The sequence below is a fragment of the Apis cerana genome, linkage group LG4 (assembly GCF_029169275.1).
Source record: "Apis cerana isolate GH-2021 linkage group LG4, AcerK_1.0, whole genome shotgun sequence".
Lineage (NCBI taxonomy): Eukaryota > Metazoa > Arthropoda > Insecta > Hymenoptera > Apidae > Apis > Apis cerana.
The window spans coordinates 5,442,501-5,460,372 of record NC_083855.1 but is presented as its reverse complement, the minus strand read 5'-3'; the positions used below and the strand labels follow the sequence as shown (position 1 = coordinate 5,460,372).

The window sequence follows — 17,872 nt, the reverse complement described above, 5'->3', positions numbered from 1 at the left end:
ATCATCGTGTGAAGTTTCCGCGTTTTTTCAACGTGACTTGCTCGATCCTTGTCTTGTACGTTCGTTTCGTCGATGTTAACTATCCTTGTTGCACGAACATGTACTGAGTTCACCGTGCGGGAAACGAAGCGCACGGGAATGAGCAAGAGGGTCTCTCTAGCCAACGAGCGACGGGTTCGATGCGCAGTCGCCAGGTGAGGCAACGACGACGTGTGCGCGCAACGATTGGGGTTCGCCAGTGTTGCACGAAACCTTGCCACTCGCGACGCGGCGGTTCATTGACGGTGAAAGAACCGCGGAAACAAATTTTTATTCACGTTTATTGGGGGGCCGAATTAGTCAAGTTATTATTACGCGATACTTGCGCAAACGTGGCGCGTTGCACATCGTGATATCATCCATCGGCTCGCGATCACGATTGTCGATTCTTAACCTCAAACAATAAATAAGACAACAATGTCATCGAAAAAGGATACCAAGGATCTGTGAACGTGTTTAACTTTAGTGAAACGTGTAAAGGTTTTATCAGGTGGGAAAAGAGTATAACAAGAGGCCTGGAGTTAATTTTTCAGCCTCGTCTAGGACACGGTTACGTGTCGTACAATCCGTGTCCGTACGGTGTGCTACTTTGATAATAGGGTTCAGGTGTACATTGACCCAGAAGTGAGTAGTGTCCAAACGGAACGGATTGCGACGGAAACGAAAGGTAAACCCTGGCACGATGCAGACTATGGGCGCTACGAGGGGACCGACTCACCTGGTTGCCCTTTACGTGGCGACGGCCGGTCTCCAGGGTAATGCTCTTGGTTCTGATGAAGAGGAAATCACGCTATTGGTTTATGTGCTTATCGACGTACTACAGAATAAGGTATGTTACATATATAGAATAATTATTGAAAAAGAAAAAAAAATAGGAATGAAAAAAGAAAAGTTGAATTAATTCAAGAATATAAAATAATATTAAATGATTCACCGATTTGTGTCACTCATTTTCTGCATGCGATTTTTATGAGCAATATACAATAATTACAATTCTTTGTATGATTTATGACATTTATGCAATATGATTCACATATGTTATATTAACTAATTAAAAAATATCTTGTTTTAAAAAATCGTTCAAATTTTTCGAGTAATCTGAAATATAATTGATAGTGTTTTCCTTCGTGTTTCTTTTCGTTTTCGATTCGAAGATAATTATCAACGAACGATTCCAAACAATTAATTAATTATTTCATTAAAGCCGTGATATCAAAAATTATCGATATATCATTTAATTTTCATAAAAGTTTTTTTACCGCTGTCAATCTTCGTGTTTGTACTGAAACCGTGTCGCCGTGCCTCTGCATGTCTCCGGCTGCCATTGTTTCTCGAATTATCCGGTGGGGGCGGAGCGTCGCGCCCTCGAAAGGTCGTCCATTACCTCCAGCTTTGCCATCGAGATTATCTGGCGCCATGGATTCCGTTTCTTATTAATTCTCTTATATTATGATAGTGAAACTATACTTTCTATTAAAACGTGATTTTTAATCGATATTTGATATTAATTATTTAGATTTATTGTTTTTTAATATCATATAAAATAAATTTTTTTATCATTAATATTTTTCTCATAATTGTTTCAATTCAAAAGTACATAAGAATTTTTAAGTGAAAATAGAAAACATATCAATCGTATAATTTGTAAATATAATTGAAAAAATCATTTTAAATTATTTTCAAATTAATTATAGATGTTGTAAAATAATGATCAATAAAATCACCTTATGATTGAGATAATGATATTTTTAATGTAGATTATACGCAAAAATATTGATTAGAATTCACAATTATTTAAATATTATCATTAATATTCAATGTTTTTTTGCATTAAACTTGATCGATTGAAATTGGACTTTTATCATATCGAGTTTTCATTAATATTCAAAGTTAAATAATATTCGATTTATTTTCATTTTAATCGCATTCTTTCGTAAAATATTGAAAAACTTTTATAAATCGATCATTATGTAGAAAAGTAAATGAAATAATTTTCTAAGAAACATTTGAAAAAAAGTAAATTTCGTTTTATATAGTTTACATTATGCGTCTAATAAATTATTATATTTACTTCGATGAACTTTCAAATTTCGATTTGATTGTGACAAAATAAAATTTTCTCAACAGTGAATTTGAGAAATAAGGGAACATCTAGCGCTGCAACAGGTGCGTCTACTTTTCTTTATTCTTTGTTGTGAATCGTCTTGCACGAGTGCATTTGAGTTCCAGCTGGACGATCGTTTCCTTTTTCCCTCAAGTTACATACCTGACTATCTCCAATCGAAACCAATCGAGGATAATGGCCCTTTCCTTTTGCTAAGTCTTCATGCAAATCCAATAATTGATATACCTTATAATAGTAAATATATATAGTATCTACGTGTATATATATATATATAAGTATTATTATTATTATTATTATAACTATCCGATATACCTATCAACAAATCGTTATATGATCCGAATTGTTCGGTATTTAAAATTTTTTATCTTTAATATTATTTAGGTATCCGATGTATTTTTACATTAATATATGTCCCTAAATAAAATTCCTAAAAAAAATACTAATAGTATTGTCGATTAATTATCAGTTCTACGCATTCAATAATGTTATCAAAATGCGATACTACTAATCGTTAAATATATATTAGCGCGTTATATATATATATATATTAAAAAAATTTTTTTGCTTTATAAATTGGAAAGCGGTTTTGGAAATTACAACAACGAAAAATATTTAGCAAAATTTTGTATATTTTGAAATTTGAATTATAGGAATTAAAATTAGTTAATATTTAATGTAAGTAAAAGACAATCAGACAATTAATCAAAATGTTTGTATTTATATTATTTTAAACAATTTGATTTCATGTAACAATATAAATTAAATATCAGATAAGTATCAAAAGATTCATATACAATAGGAAAATCGAAAGTTTCTAGTTTTTAGTAACTTCTAATATAGGATTGTGAAAACTTTGCTTTTTGCTCTGATAGAAATAATAGAAATTGCAAGGTATGAGATGTACAGCCTTTTAGAGAATCAAATTTATTTAAAAGTAGATTGAATATCTTGATAAATATTACATATATAAGTAAATACATTCCTTTATATCTTTGAATTTTTTATTGTCAGCAAACGCCAAATTGCCTCTCGCTTTCCTTTCGTTATTACAAGTGCAATAACTTGTTTATTCTCTTCTCGGTTTATTTCGCCAAGATCCATGAAATGTTCCTCCCTCACTGTGTGAAAAGAGAGAACATTGACTTAAATCAGGAAAGAAAAATTATGAATATTTATAAAAAATTATAAAGATTGAAACTCGAAAACACAAGCATCGTGTGATTTTATGTGAGCAAACAAAAATCTCGAAGTTATGTCCTGTAATTCTAAGGAATTGATTCTTTTAAACGTTGTCCGTTTAAAAAGAGTTTTTAAAAATAAAATATATATAATCATATTTTTATTATAATTTTACACAAAATTATTCCTAATGTGAAACGAATTTTATTAATAAAACTTAATATAGTTATTTTTATTTTTTTTTTATTAAAATGGCAATTAAAATGTTCAATATTATTTGAACGGTTAGGGAAGATTTCTAACTTTCGATTTAAATATTGTCTAATTCTAATTTGATCGCAATCATAATTCGTTTAAAAATGCTTGCACAACTCACCTATTGTAATTCGTTTCCGGCGTTTAAAGTCGATCGTCAAGTCGAACTATAATGAGCGACGTTGATTTATAGGCTTAACCTTTGCTGTATATTTCCTTATTCAACGTTTCAAATAGTTTCTTTTAAATAAAACATGTATCTTTATTTCACTATTATTAATTTTACATGTCATTTCTTTCTACGTCATGTAAAATCATAATATGATTTTGATTGCGTTAACTCATTTTAATGTTTCGTTTCTGCCACACCAAGAACCGCTTCTTTTTTTATTTTCTTTGATTTTCTGGACTTTAGATATTACGCGTACAGTCTATTATTTGCGTCCGTTCCATTCCGGTTCACCATTCTGAAAGCTTTTTCTCTTCCCTCCATAGTTTCTCTCCTTCTTTGTGTTGATGTCGTCGGGTTCTAGTCTCATAAATACCGCTAAGATATAATGTATTCTGTGGGAAAAAGATTCGAGAAGAGTTCGAAGGACGTTGAAATCCTTTCCTCTACTGTCGTCATTCAACGATAGAAATAATTATCCCGATTATTCTATATGATTGAGACTTACATAAAAATATATTACTTATAATATCTAAATATAAATATGAAAGATAATCGTTTTGTAGATAGTGACAATATTTTTTTTGTAAAAAATTTATATCTTAATAGGTCACTATTATTTACTCTTTACTGATAGAAATTCTCTCTAGTTAGAGAATGGCTCTAAAAAGATTTTTTTTTCCATTATTTTGATTGGATCAAAAGATTTAGATACTTTTTGGAAATTGAAATTTCTTGATTATTTTAAATTAATAAATAACAGTTTATAAAGTAGTCATTAATATTGTTTACAGAATATATTTCTTCTATTGTACATATACAGAAAATTGAAGACCTTCAATGAAGGAATTTGGTGTTTCCTTTGCTTCATTGTTATCCTCAACGAGGACAAGATAGTTTCTGTGAGCAACGCAACTCGCGACTTTTGACCCCCCGCCCCTTTCCCTTCCAAGCAAATATCGTTCTTTTGCTCGTTGACCGTCTCGCATTTGCGCTCTGACTTGTTAGATTTGCAATTTATGAGTTTGCTTCGAATCATGCTTCACGCTTTACTTTGTTGCCACGACAGATATTCAGGGTTATGACACTTTAATATGCGATTATATTGCCTATTTTCATCATATTTTAATTCATTTTATCATAAGATTATTCAACCAAGCATGATCGTTACCTGATCATTATTTTATAATAATATCTAATAAAAAAATCGATTAATTAATAAAAATTTCTAATTTAATAATAATTATATTTCTAACTTCGTGCATATCGTTTCATATCGAATATCAATTTTTTTACGGGTTCGAAGAATTAAACAAATCTGAAATTAAAAACATGAAATCTCTTATAATAAAAATCTTTATCAAAGATTACATTAAAAATTTGACGAAAAAAAATCTTTAAAAAATTATCTTCTCAACTATTGCCTATTATATAATTGACGTATATAATTGACAACTTGTCTTGAAAGTTTCAAATATTTGTAAGGCTTCTTTGAGAACAAATTCTAATCATAGAACGTTATCATTATTTTCTTAATCTCGATTTGCAGGTGTAGAATTCCGTTATCAAAGTTCCATATGCATATATATATTCTACTATATAAATACTGAAAAAATATCTATTATATAAATAAGTAAAAAAATATTTGTACATTTATATTCAATAATTATGCAATATGAATATTCTTATGGATTATAGATATGTAAATGTCAAAAATTATATATATATATATATGTATATAGCAATATTATTATAAAATTAAATTGTGAAGATTATTGTATAAATTTTTGCAAGTAAAAGTTGTACATATAATGTAGATGTCATTTACATAAAATACAATATTATAAAATAAAATACAATATTATTAAATTTTTTTTAAAAGAATATGATATTAAAAATATAATTTTTAATAAAGCAGAATTACAACTTAGTAAAAATTTGTGATTTTATATTTTTTGTTTTAAGTTATTAAATAAAATTTTATTACAATCTTTATTATGATTTTCGAAAACACAACCGATTTGCATTTCTCAACAAAAATAAATTAATTATTATCATAGAAAAATTTTAAATTTAAATAGGAAATACTTTTGTTCATCATGATATTTCATCGCATTATAATATTTTTAATATTTATTCAAAATGGTGATTTATAAAAAACTGAATAATTAGTAATTAATATAATTAACATTTACGTAATAGAATACTAGTTCATCTACGTCGTATACGAGGTTTTATCGACGAAGATAGTCCAAGACGATGGCTTACTTGTTACCGAACTACCTTGATCCGTTAACCCCACATCAAAGAACCTGCCTATTAAGTTTCTTGTACTTACTTTACTTCTTTTTTACGTCTTTCTACTGTGTGTGACTACCATGTGATATTCGCGAACATATATTTAAATACATAGAATAAAATCTAATAAATGAAACGCTATAAATTTGTGATACATTTTACAAATATTCAAAAAAAAATATATTTAAATATTTGTTTAATTAAAAATTTAAAAAAATATATATATATTTTTTAATAATAAGGAAAACATTTTAAATGTTAATAATTATTTAATTTTCAAATATATTTTTTTACTTATTCTTCATTTTCATATTTAAAAATATTCTATATTGATAAATCATTTTTCTTATTTCTTAAAAATACATATGAATAAATTTTTCAATGTTTCCTCAATCGAATTGAGAAATCGGGTTCAGTGTTCACATTTATTCTGATGAAGAAGTTTTCATTTCTAACCGGTTGATACTTTCTATCCGTATTTGAAATGTAGTAAAAGATTAAGTCGCAACGATTGTTGAATAGAATTGATGATATATTGATGATCATTATTTTTATATTACTTTTTCCTTTCTTTCTAATGTTTGTTTCATCGTTCATATTCTTTTGTATATTATAAATAATTATTTCATATTTATACTAATAATTATTAATAATTTAATTATGAAGCTGCGTGACATTTTTAAACTCAGATAATTTACTTTGTTTCAAGATACAATGAGATTTTAACATAAGTAGTTGAAGAATTTATTTGCTTAAAAAAAATTTCTATTTTTATTTTAATTTAATTATAAATTAATTGAAATATTCGGTTTGTACAATAAATAAATTTGATTGATAAATAATTAATTAATTAATATATTTATCAATGAAATTCAATTGTTTATACAATATTATTAAAAAAATTATTATAAAACATAATATAAAATGATATGTATATAATATAAATGATATGTAATTCAATTTACTGAATAATATGATAATATGATATGATAAAATATATAATAAAAAATATATATATTAATTCTTGTTATAACAAATATATATATTAATTCTTATTATAACAAATATATGTATATTAATTCTTATTCAATATTAAATTAATCTTTCGAAAAAAATTTTTGAAGTATATATATAAAATTTTTTATAATCTTTATTTTCTATGAGTACTTGCTTGATGGATATTCAGATAAAAGATAATTTTTATATTTATTTAATATGAAAATAATTTCATACTATGTTTTAAAAGAAAAAAATAAAAAAAATAATACAATTTATTGCTAATAATATAATTTGTTATGATTATATTGAATATATATAGTCATAATTTAATAAAGTCTTTTTGGTTATAAAAGTAAAAATATTAGATAAATATTTGATAAAAAATTTTTGTTATTTGTTTCATTGACTTACCCCTTTGTACATGCAACCTGTTCGGCTAATAAGTAGGTAATGCATAACACATTGCATAGTAACAGGAGTCTATTGAATATCAGAATTATTAAACTTTATTATTGATAAATCATATGATTTTCATTGAATAGCATAATAAATATTGTTAACATTTTAAATATTAAATATTAAATATTTAAATATTATATAAAAAGATATATTAAATTTTTTATTCAATATTTTTGTATGTTACATAAATATTTAAAACTAAATAATTCATATTTTTTTCAAAAATTTTAATGAAGAATGAATAGATGAAAATATATTGTAAATACTGATTATTTGCGAAAATAATTTTCATAGGTGCTGGGAAGGCAACAATATATTGTACGACCGATGGTAATGGACGAAAGTTGTACACCTGGAACCGGTAGCGACAATCCGGCAGTTGCCGGAAGTAGCGGAGTCATCAGTGAAGCAGCATTGGCGCATGCTCCAGCGTTAACTGAGAGGACAGTTCGAGAACACGGAATTCCTTTAGAGCAAGCCATTCAACAGGTGACTTATTGAAAAACTCTACATGATTTTAAATAATTATATTATATAAATAAAAAAGATAAGAATTTATTTTTTGCTTATAATTAATAAATGACAAAAAAATAAAAAAATATATATATTTTTATGAATATATGAAATATTAAAAAAAAAAATTCATTTTTAATAAAAGTTTGAAGCATGGTGGTCTTCTATGTCATGCATGACATCCGGTTCTGCACCACGTTTCGTCGTAGACGGTCAGGCGCCGATGAGACAATGCTTGCATCCAGAGGCATGTAACAAAGACATCGACGTGCCAGAACATTATACTCTCTTTCATGATCTTCGAAAGGAATTTGTTGCCTGTTATTCAACTCATGGAGAACTTTCAACATTTGGGATACAAGAGATGTTGGAATGTATCCTTTTTTAAATTTTATTAAATATTAATTTTTATATTATTTTTATATAGAATATTTTGCTTATCTTTATCATTTAAAGTCTTGAATTCATAAAAATATTTTCTTAAAAAATTGTATAAAATTATATATTTTATGATTATTATATATATTATTTACTATTTATATATGATAATAATATATATAATATCTTATTTTATTAGAAAGAGTTTATTAAATAATTTATTTTTTTTAAATGAAATGCTGTACTTTATTTTTTTTGTATATAATAATCATTTTGAAGACAATTTCAATATCATTTTATAATTTTTAATTTAATTATCTAAATCATTAAAATTTATATAAATAAAATTTCCATTAACACAATAATATTTCATTAATAAAGTAATATTTTGTTTAATTTTGGTATTGAGAATATTTCATATTTATCATTATATTTTAAATGTCACATGCATATTTAAATATGTTAAACAATTCTTGATTATATTTGTTATCATGATGATATTCATGTTAATATTTTGCCTATATTTTGTAAAAATTGAGAAAGAGAAACAATTATGTTGATATAAATGAAATGTTTTCAAAACTTGAAAATTAAATAAAATATTCACAAGAGATTTTAAACAACTTGAAAAATTTAAGTTTACAAGTCGAATTTCGAATTTCAAGATATTTCAAGTGATAAATTTAGGTAAAACGTACTATATATTTATTCATTTAGTAGTATATATTTACTAGTAATCATTTAGTAGTATATGTTTACTTGTATACGTATACTCTCAGCATGTCTTGCATAAATAGATGTAAGATATCTTAATATCAAGTTACTCCCTCTTTCGAGATATTAGGATGAAATATTTTAATTTTTGGATATTTAAAAAAGCATTCAAAAAAAAAAATAGCATATTAAAATTCAAATGTTATAAATATTTTGATGATATTTTATTCATAATTAATTATTGAATTCGATTGGTCGTCATGAGCACAATTCATTGTTCAAAGTTGAAAGTTTAGTTTTCGATATCGTATAATTGTCTTAAGGCGACGACTATGGTCGAAACAAGAATTCCAAAGCGTGCAGCCGTTAGGCGGCGCGACAGAAGTCGAATCCAACATATTCGATGAACTTGACGACGAACTAACCGCTGATGCAAAGTCAGTCCGCAAGTGAGTGGAGGGTGTATACGTATCATGTTAACTGCGTTCCTACCGGTCAGCATATATGTATTCGATTATAATAAATTATAATTCAATTTCTTAACTATATCTCTTGGTTTAATTTTCGCGAAATAGATTTTTTTAAATAACGTGTGAAAGTGTATAATTATATTTATTCACTTCAATTTATGTATTGTAAAAGTGTATTGTAAAAGTGAAAATTTTTTTGATAATAGGCATAATTTACTAAAACATAAATTAAAATTTAAATTTAAGGTATGTTTTTTATTTTTAACATGTAATATTTGTTGAAGCATTTATTTATAAACTTGTAGAAAATTACTTGATTTTATATATATTATTTATTTTTTATTTGATGGCAGTTATATTTTAACATGCATTTCTTTTTTATAAAGTAGTATTTGTAGTTATAAAAATGGTATAGAGAATATTTTCTATTATTTTTCGATATATCACTTGTATTTTTATATTTGTTTGAATATGTATGAATAATATTCATTTACATATCTACGATATATTTTACATATTTTTTTTATATTTGGGATTAAAATTAAAAATCCGCTTTTGCATCTGGATGTATATCAGATTAACTTCTTTCTTCATTCTATAATTTTTTTCATTTGTATGAAAGTTATAGACATATTTGTAGATGAGATTGAATCCAAAAAAGAAAACGTTCTTAATACAAATGAGCTATCATGAATCTAATCCAATCTCGCTATTAAGCACGAGTAAAGACTATAGTATTATAATCATTTCCACGACACTATCTGATCGTGTTATGTGTCGATGTGTCTGTCGTTAATAAAACAGAACCACCTGTGGCTAACGAGATACAATATACACAAATATCGATCGATGTCAGTGTCATATCACAATCAATCGACTCTTTTTTGATTTGTTTTTATCTATTCCAATTGAAAATTTCTTAAAATATTTCAATTAAGAATAATGGTTATATAAATTTATAATCCAGAAATATTTTATAATTATTTGGATCATCTTAATCTTTTATTTATCTGGTGTTTTATCTTCGTATAAATTCTTGATAAATAAATCAGAAATAATATTCTTTTATTATAAAAAATTTTATTAAAATTATTATGATTGTTTATATTTTTTGTTTGTACTTTGAATTTGATATCAATTTTTTCAAATGAGAGATGAAAAGCGATGGAAACAGATGAAATCAAAATGTACTGCCAATATCAATCGAATGACTTAAGAAAGTCTCAAGAAGTAATCATCGCAGTCTTATCACGCGCAGAACACGGTTTAAAGGTCATGCTCGTAGAGATATTGCTAACAGCCTGACGACCAACTGAGATATGTGGATAATTATGCGCGTAACAAGTTCGTTCGATTTCTCGACATTTTAGTTACCCATGTTTTTCGCATAGTCACGTCTATTCTTTGTGAAATATTATAAGTTCATAAATTCTGATATTCTGATTTAAAAAAATTTTATTTTTATAAAAATAATATTGTAATTTTTATCGGTGTATCATAATTTTAATTAATCTATATTGTTTTAACAAAAGAGGTTGAAATTAATTATCAATTTGTGATTAATTTATAATTTTTTTGATGATAGTATGTTCAATAATGTTTGTACTTATCTCAATACATTTTTAATGCTTATATAAAAGAATCGATTATTGAAATCTTCATTTTGATATCGATATCGATAAATAATTTACTGTTATTAAATTAAAACTGGTGATTTATCCTTGACTGATGAACATTAGATTTCGGTCTACCATTAGATACTGAGAATGATTATCATGTAAAAGAAATACAAGATATGATCTGTGTAATACAGAGAATGATAAAAGATGGTAAGTCGATTAATAAATCTTTATACATTTTTCAAGTTTGAGTGCAATGTGAAAAACACGAAACATGAAAAGAAAAGAAAACAAAAAAAGAAAAAAATATTTATTTTTTTCATCATTATACATGATATAAATTTTTTCTCTTTTTTTAATTAATGTGTCAGTAACTTATTAAAAAAAGTAATCTATTTCTCAACAAAGATTAAGGTTCACATATGATATCTCTATCTTTCTTGAAGTATGAGCAAAAAAACGTACATTTTGTATTGCTTGCACTCAGTAAACGTACTTGAATATTTAATCATAATCGTTTTTGATTGATCGATTTTTGATAATACTGTAAGTAAGAACTACATATAGATTTATAAATTAATGCCATTCTATTCTCAACTTCATGTAACTGAATTTCAATTAGTTTGTTACTAAATCTTTAAGTCTATTTTTTTTGTCATTAATAATGAATTATTTAAGGATATTTTTCAAAAAATTAAAAGTTTCTTTTATGATATGAGATATATGCAAAAAAACATTTTTGATGTCTTAATTTTAAAAAAAATTATTTAATTTAAAAAAAATTTTTTATATATTTATAATTATCGTAATAGTAGAACATAATAAAATGTTAAATTAAATGTAATTTCACAATTTGTAGATTATTATGAATTTAAAATTCTTTCATTTGTAAACATATTAACTTTTTATTGGATATTCATATTATAAATATATTTCTATATACAATATTTATCTTTAGTTTCCAATTTTACTTAGTTATGCTTGCTTTACTTAAATGAAAAAATGCCGACAGAAAAAAGATGAAGACAAAAAAAAAAGAATAAAAGAATAGAACGAATAGTGTTGTGTATATTTCAGATCTATATATTAGTTCTTTATGTGTGTTCATAGTTTATGAGTGCAGGTCAAGCTATGTAACGTTATGAGCAGTGACGGTCATAATATATTTCTTATCACAATGGTGCTCAACTCAGACTTTAATTTTCAATCTTGTACTTACATATCACGTGCCAACTATGACAAGTGCGTGCGCGCATTTAATAAGCAAAGAATTATTATTTGTTTTAAGACACGAATGCACGTTTATTTTATAAGTATTTAATGTTTGTTGTATTTAATTTTGCAAAATTTTTATATACATATATATCTATTGTATCATTTACAAATATCAGATAAAATTTCCTTCCTTCATATATGATGTATAAATATTTTTATAAAAAAGAATTTTAAAAATGATGATGAAAGGAAAGTTTCAATTCATGAAATATAAAAAGTTTTTGAAAGATATGCTGACATTACATTGAGTAGGCAAATCGAAACTAAGCATTTTGCTCAAGCTTGAGAAATCGGAGACAAACTTGGCGGTGTATGATTACAAAGAAAATGCGAGTGTTAAATGGCAATTTTGGAACGATGATTATATTTTTTTTTTGCGGAAGAATTAATTTTTTTGTTTATAATAAAATAAGATTTATATTAAAAACATTTTGTTATATACGATATTGAAATTTATCACATTTATATTTTAATTTTATCGAATATAATATTTTTTAAACAAATATTTTAACGAATAATATTTTAATGATTGATAATCGTTTTTTGGATCCAAGTGAGTCATTGCAATTATGACATAAGCAACTAAGGTTAATCGCTATTTTGTTCTTTTTGTATTATTATAAATTTTATCAAAATGCTATTAATTATTTATTTCAATATTAATTTAAATATTTATTTCATTGTTTTTATTTATTATTTTTATTATAGGTCACATCTTCCAAAATCCTGAAACAGTTAATATTATTTTAGAACCTGGTATATGGTAAGTTCTCATTGAATTTTGATATGTTATTAATTAAATTTATTTTATTAATTTTATGATATTTTTTTATAGCTCAAAAGATGAAGAAGTTGATAATGGCTGTGTAGTAAGAGCTAGAGGTCTTCCTTGGCAATCATCTGATCAAGACATAGCAAAATTTTTTCGTGGCTTAAATGTTGCTAAGTAAGTGAAATTTATAAATTTTAATTTTAAAATTGAAATTTAATAAAGTACATTGTAATAATTGCTGTGGTATTTGTATACAAGCCACTTGGAATCGTATAAAAAAGGTAAAAATTTATATTCAATTTATAAATAAATTTATGGATGAATATATATTACTCAAATTGTAAGGTTTATTTTATATATATAAAATTTATAAAAACAACAATTTATATATAAAATATATAAGATTATTACATTTATACAACAATTTATATATATTATATATAAGATTTTTAGAACAAATTTAAAATATTATTTATTTCTTGCTTATGCAATGATAAGCATTATCTTGGGTCATGAATCTTGTGAATTATTTGTATAGATTTCTTTAATAATTTTCAAGAATTATAATTCTAATATATATAATTTCTATATTTATTTTACCTATATTTTCATTATTCTTTATTTATTTCTTACTATTTCTTATTATCTATAAAATTTTAACTAGTTATATTGATATATTGATTTGTATTACAAAATATCATTATTTTATAGGGGTGGTGTAGCTCTGTGTTTAAGTCCTATGGGAAGACGTAACGGAGAAGCATTAGTACGGTTTGTTAATAAAGAACACAGAGACATGGCATTAAAAAGGCATAAACATCATATGGGTGGAAGATATATAGAAGTATATAAGGCATCTGGAGAGGATTTTGTTGGTGTAGCTGGTGGAACTAGTGGTGAAGCTCATGCATTTTTATCTAGAGGAGCTCAAGTTATTGTTAGAATGAGAGGCTTACCATATGATTGCGTTGCTAAACAAGTGGTATATATATAAAATTTTCTATACATTTCTTTATGATTTTTATTTTCATTTTATCCATACATTATTTTTCAGTTGGACTTCTTTTTATCAGGGCAAAAGCCTTGTCACGTATTAGATGGAGAAGATGGTGTTTTATTTGTGAAAAAGCCAGATGGTAGGGCAACTGGAGATGCATTCGTTCTTTTTGCAAAAGAGGAAGATGCTGTGAAAGCCTTAAGTAAACACAGAGATTGTATCGGAAGTCGATACATTGAACTTTTTCGAAGTACGATTGCTGAAGTTCAACAAGTACGTACAAATAATGAAAATAATAAAATAAAAAAAAGAACTAAATAAAAACTGAAAGTAAATATTATATATATGCATATTAATTTTGATTAGGTTTTAAATAGGGCGATAGATCCTAAACAAGTCGTACTTCCAACACCACCTATTCCACAACTCCCTCCCATAGTTCCACAGCATATTATCACTTCTGGTACGCGTAAGGATTGTGTTAGATTACGTGGTCTTCCGTATGAAGCTCTCGTTGAACACATTCTTGAGTTCATGGGCGAACATTCTAAGAATATTGTTTATCAGGGTGTACATATGGTTTATAATGCTCAAGTACGTATATATGTTTTTTCTATATCATAATCATGTTTATATATAAATTATTAATATATATTTTGTTTATTTATTCAGGGTCAACCTTCCGGTGAAGCGTTTATTCAAATGGACAGTGAAAGTTCAGCATATGCATGTGCATCGCAGCGACATCATCGTTACATGATATATGGCAAAAAACAACGGTATATCGAAGTATTTCAATGCAGCGGAGACGATATGAATTTGGTATTGACAGGTGCAGTAACTCCACCATCAACCAAGGCTCTACTATCACCCGGTACGTTGACCACACAAACTCCCGCAACTTTGACACATCCGCCTCCGCCGACGCCGGTACCGGTACCGGTACCGACGGCACAACCTCCCCTCTGGGACATTCACGCGTTAGTACAGGCTCAAGCCCAAGCACAAGCGCAGGCTCAAGCGCAAGCTCAAGCTCAGGCTCAAGCGCAGGCAATTCGAAATCAAGACTTTTGGTTAATGGCTCTAGCCTCAAATCCTCCTCCCACCTCTACAACTCCTGCTTCCCCTACTTCATCAGCTACAACTAAAACACTTGCTCTACCGGGTCCGAATCCACAGCATCAGATTCCTGCCTATGCCATGGCACCTTCAGCAGCAGCTGCAGCAGCTGCAGCTGCTGCAGCGCTTCATGCTCAACCACCCGCGCCAACACCTTTCTTACTTTTTAATGTACCCTCTCGAATTCCTATTTTACGGGCACCGGCACCGCATAGTCTTCTGACACCTATTGTTCAGGCTGCCCCTATTAATCCGGCTGCCATAATGGGACTAAAGAGAACTTGGGAAACTGCATTTCCACCTGATACATCAAGCACCGTCGCGAAACGTGCTACATGGCACACACCAGCGACTGCATTTCACGCGCAAGCTCCAGCTGCGGCACCAGGCTTGCCTTATCCTGCTCAATTTTATCCTCAAATTTAAAATATTGTTAAAATATTGATTATGATCGTACACTGTGTGGCCGATGTGTCTTCTTTTATAATGAATCTTTTTTCTATGTATTTTTTTATGCCATTGTAAGTAGATTTTGAAAAACGTTTAATAATCATTCGTTCCTTCATACATTTCTCGTAGCTTGCAACAAAAGGTTGTGATTTTGAGACATTTATTTCTTTATATGACATATAGACAAACTTATTTTAATTGCATCATTACTGTGTGAAAGTGTGTTACAATGGATGATTTATATTCTTCTACGAATATATATGGTAAATATTTTTGTTCATGATAATTATTTACAAGCGACATTCCGCATGATATTTTGTGCAACCACTTTTTTTCATATCAATATATTAATACGGTGACTGTTATTTTTATTAGCTCATTCTCTTAAATCTTTTTCTTTAGAGAATATACATGTTACATATATAATCATTTCAAAGTTGGTATTTTATACTTAATTGTGCAACAGTACTTAGAATGATTTTCTTCTTATGTTACTTTCTTATATAACATAAGTTTTTTGGCGGTCACGTTGCATTCGAAAGAATATATATCATTGGAACGTGATCGTATATTCCTTCTTCTTCTTCTTCTTCTTTTTTTTTTTTTTTTTTTTTTTGTTAAACAAGTTCTTATATATTACAAGAGCAATTATATTTTGTATTTTAATGTATAATGTGTGCAGTGTAAAGTGCCTTATCATGAATCAAGAATTCTTCGATCTAAGATATTTTCTTATTTTCTTGAAGATTTCGTGATTTATATGCGCATGTAAATATATATATATACATATAGATTTATATAAATATAAAAATCGAAATATGGATATAAACATATAAATATATATATATATATACGAATGATTTATATATTTTGCTAAAAATATTTTTATTAGCGATAAGTAAATGGACATTCCATCCAATGTTATCAATTTTTTAAGCTCCAATTTATGGAGTACCATCTTCTTTACGTGGCATCTACTTTACGCACGTCAAATAAAAAAATTTTTTAAAAAAAGAAAGAGCCTGCAATTATGTTGTAGTTTCATATTAGGACAATATTCGCAATTGCAAAGCGCAAGAGAGAGCTTTCTGAGCCAATTCTATGTGATTGACTAAAATCCCACGACAGGATTTACAAATCTATTTCTAGCCCTCGCTATACATAACAAAATTTGCTTTTCTCTGAGCCGCGTAGAGAACACTTTGAGCTCGATACAGGAAAACCAATTGAAGCAATATATATCTTTTACGCGACTGATAATCCTAGTAATGCAAATATATTTATTGATCGGAATAGTGTGAATGAAGTGAATTTAGTGAACGATGTATAAAGCACGAAGAAAAATTAATTAATTAAAAATTAATTAAATATTTTTTCTTCAACTTTTTTTTTATACGTTTATTATGATAAAATTCATATAAGATTTATATGAATATATAGTTTGAGCATTGCTCAAAATATAGCAAATGTTATAAGATGATGATAATACCGTCAAAAAAAATATTAGATTAATACTTAAATATTATTTTGTACAATAATTTAATTCTCTTTAAACAAATATTTTTCAATATATTTTACTAAAAATATTTTTATTAGCAATAAGTAAATGGACATTCCATCCAATGTTATCAATTTTTTAAGCTCCAATTTATGGAGTATTCCAATTTATGAAGTAGTCCAATTTATATAGCAAATGTTATAAGATGATGATAATGCCGCCAAAAAAAAATATTAGATTAATACTTAAATATTATTTTGTACGATAATTTAATTCTTTTTAAACAAATATTTTTCAATAAAATATAATTAAAAGAAGTAAAATCTTCGTGCTATATTTAAAAATTTTAGCTTGTGATTTTTTTTAACTTGGTGTCGGCGGCATTTATTTTCTTGATACTTTTCTATATATTTTTGTGAATGTTAGAAAAACTGAAGGAAAAAATATATTGAGGGACCTGACGAGTAGTGTATACGTGGAAAATTTATATTTCGCAGAATGAATGACAATGAATCAATGTTTTTATTGCCGTTGCTTATAAAAG

General features: G+C 26.7%; 1 protein-coding gene across 1 annotated transcript in view; it reads left to right on the top strand.

Moving 5' to 3' along the window:
• The first annotated feature begins 721 nt into the window (after window positions 1–721).
• The window catches only part of LOC108003406 (RNA-binding protein fusilli), a 20,617-nt gene continuing 3,466 nt past the window's right edge, over window positions 722–17,872 (top strand). Inside the window, exons 1-10 of the mRNA XM_062073748.1 lie at window positions 722–868; window positions 7,818–8,012; window positions 8,182–8,410; window positions 11,338–11,427; window positions 13,201–13,255; window positions 13,328–13,438; window positions 13,976–14,246; window positions 14,319–14,534; window positions 14,628–14,855; window positions 14,934–17,872. The exon at window positions 14,934–17,872 is cut by the window's right edge and continues 3,466 nt beyond it. Coding sequence (XP_061929732.1) covers window positions 722–868; window positions 7,818–8,012; window positions 8,182–8,410; window positions 11,338–11,427; window positions 13,201–13,255; window positions 13,328–13,438; window positions 13,976–14,246; window positions 14,319–14,534; window positions 14,628–14,855; window positions 14,934–15,806 — 2,415 coding nt within the window. The 3' untranslated portion in view covers window positions 15,807–17,872. The remainder of the gene's footprint in view (window positions 869–7,817; window positions 8,013–8,181; window positions 8,411–11,337; window positions 11,428–13,200; window positions 13,256–13,327; window positions 13,439–13,975; window positions 14,247–14,318; window positions 14,535–14,627; window positions 14,856–14,933) is intronic.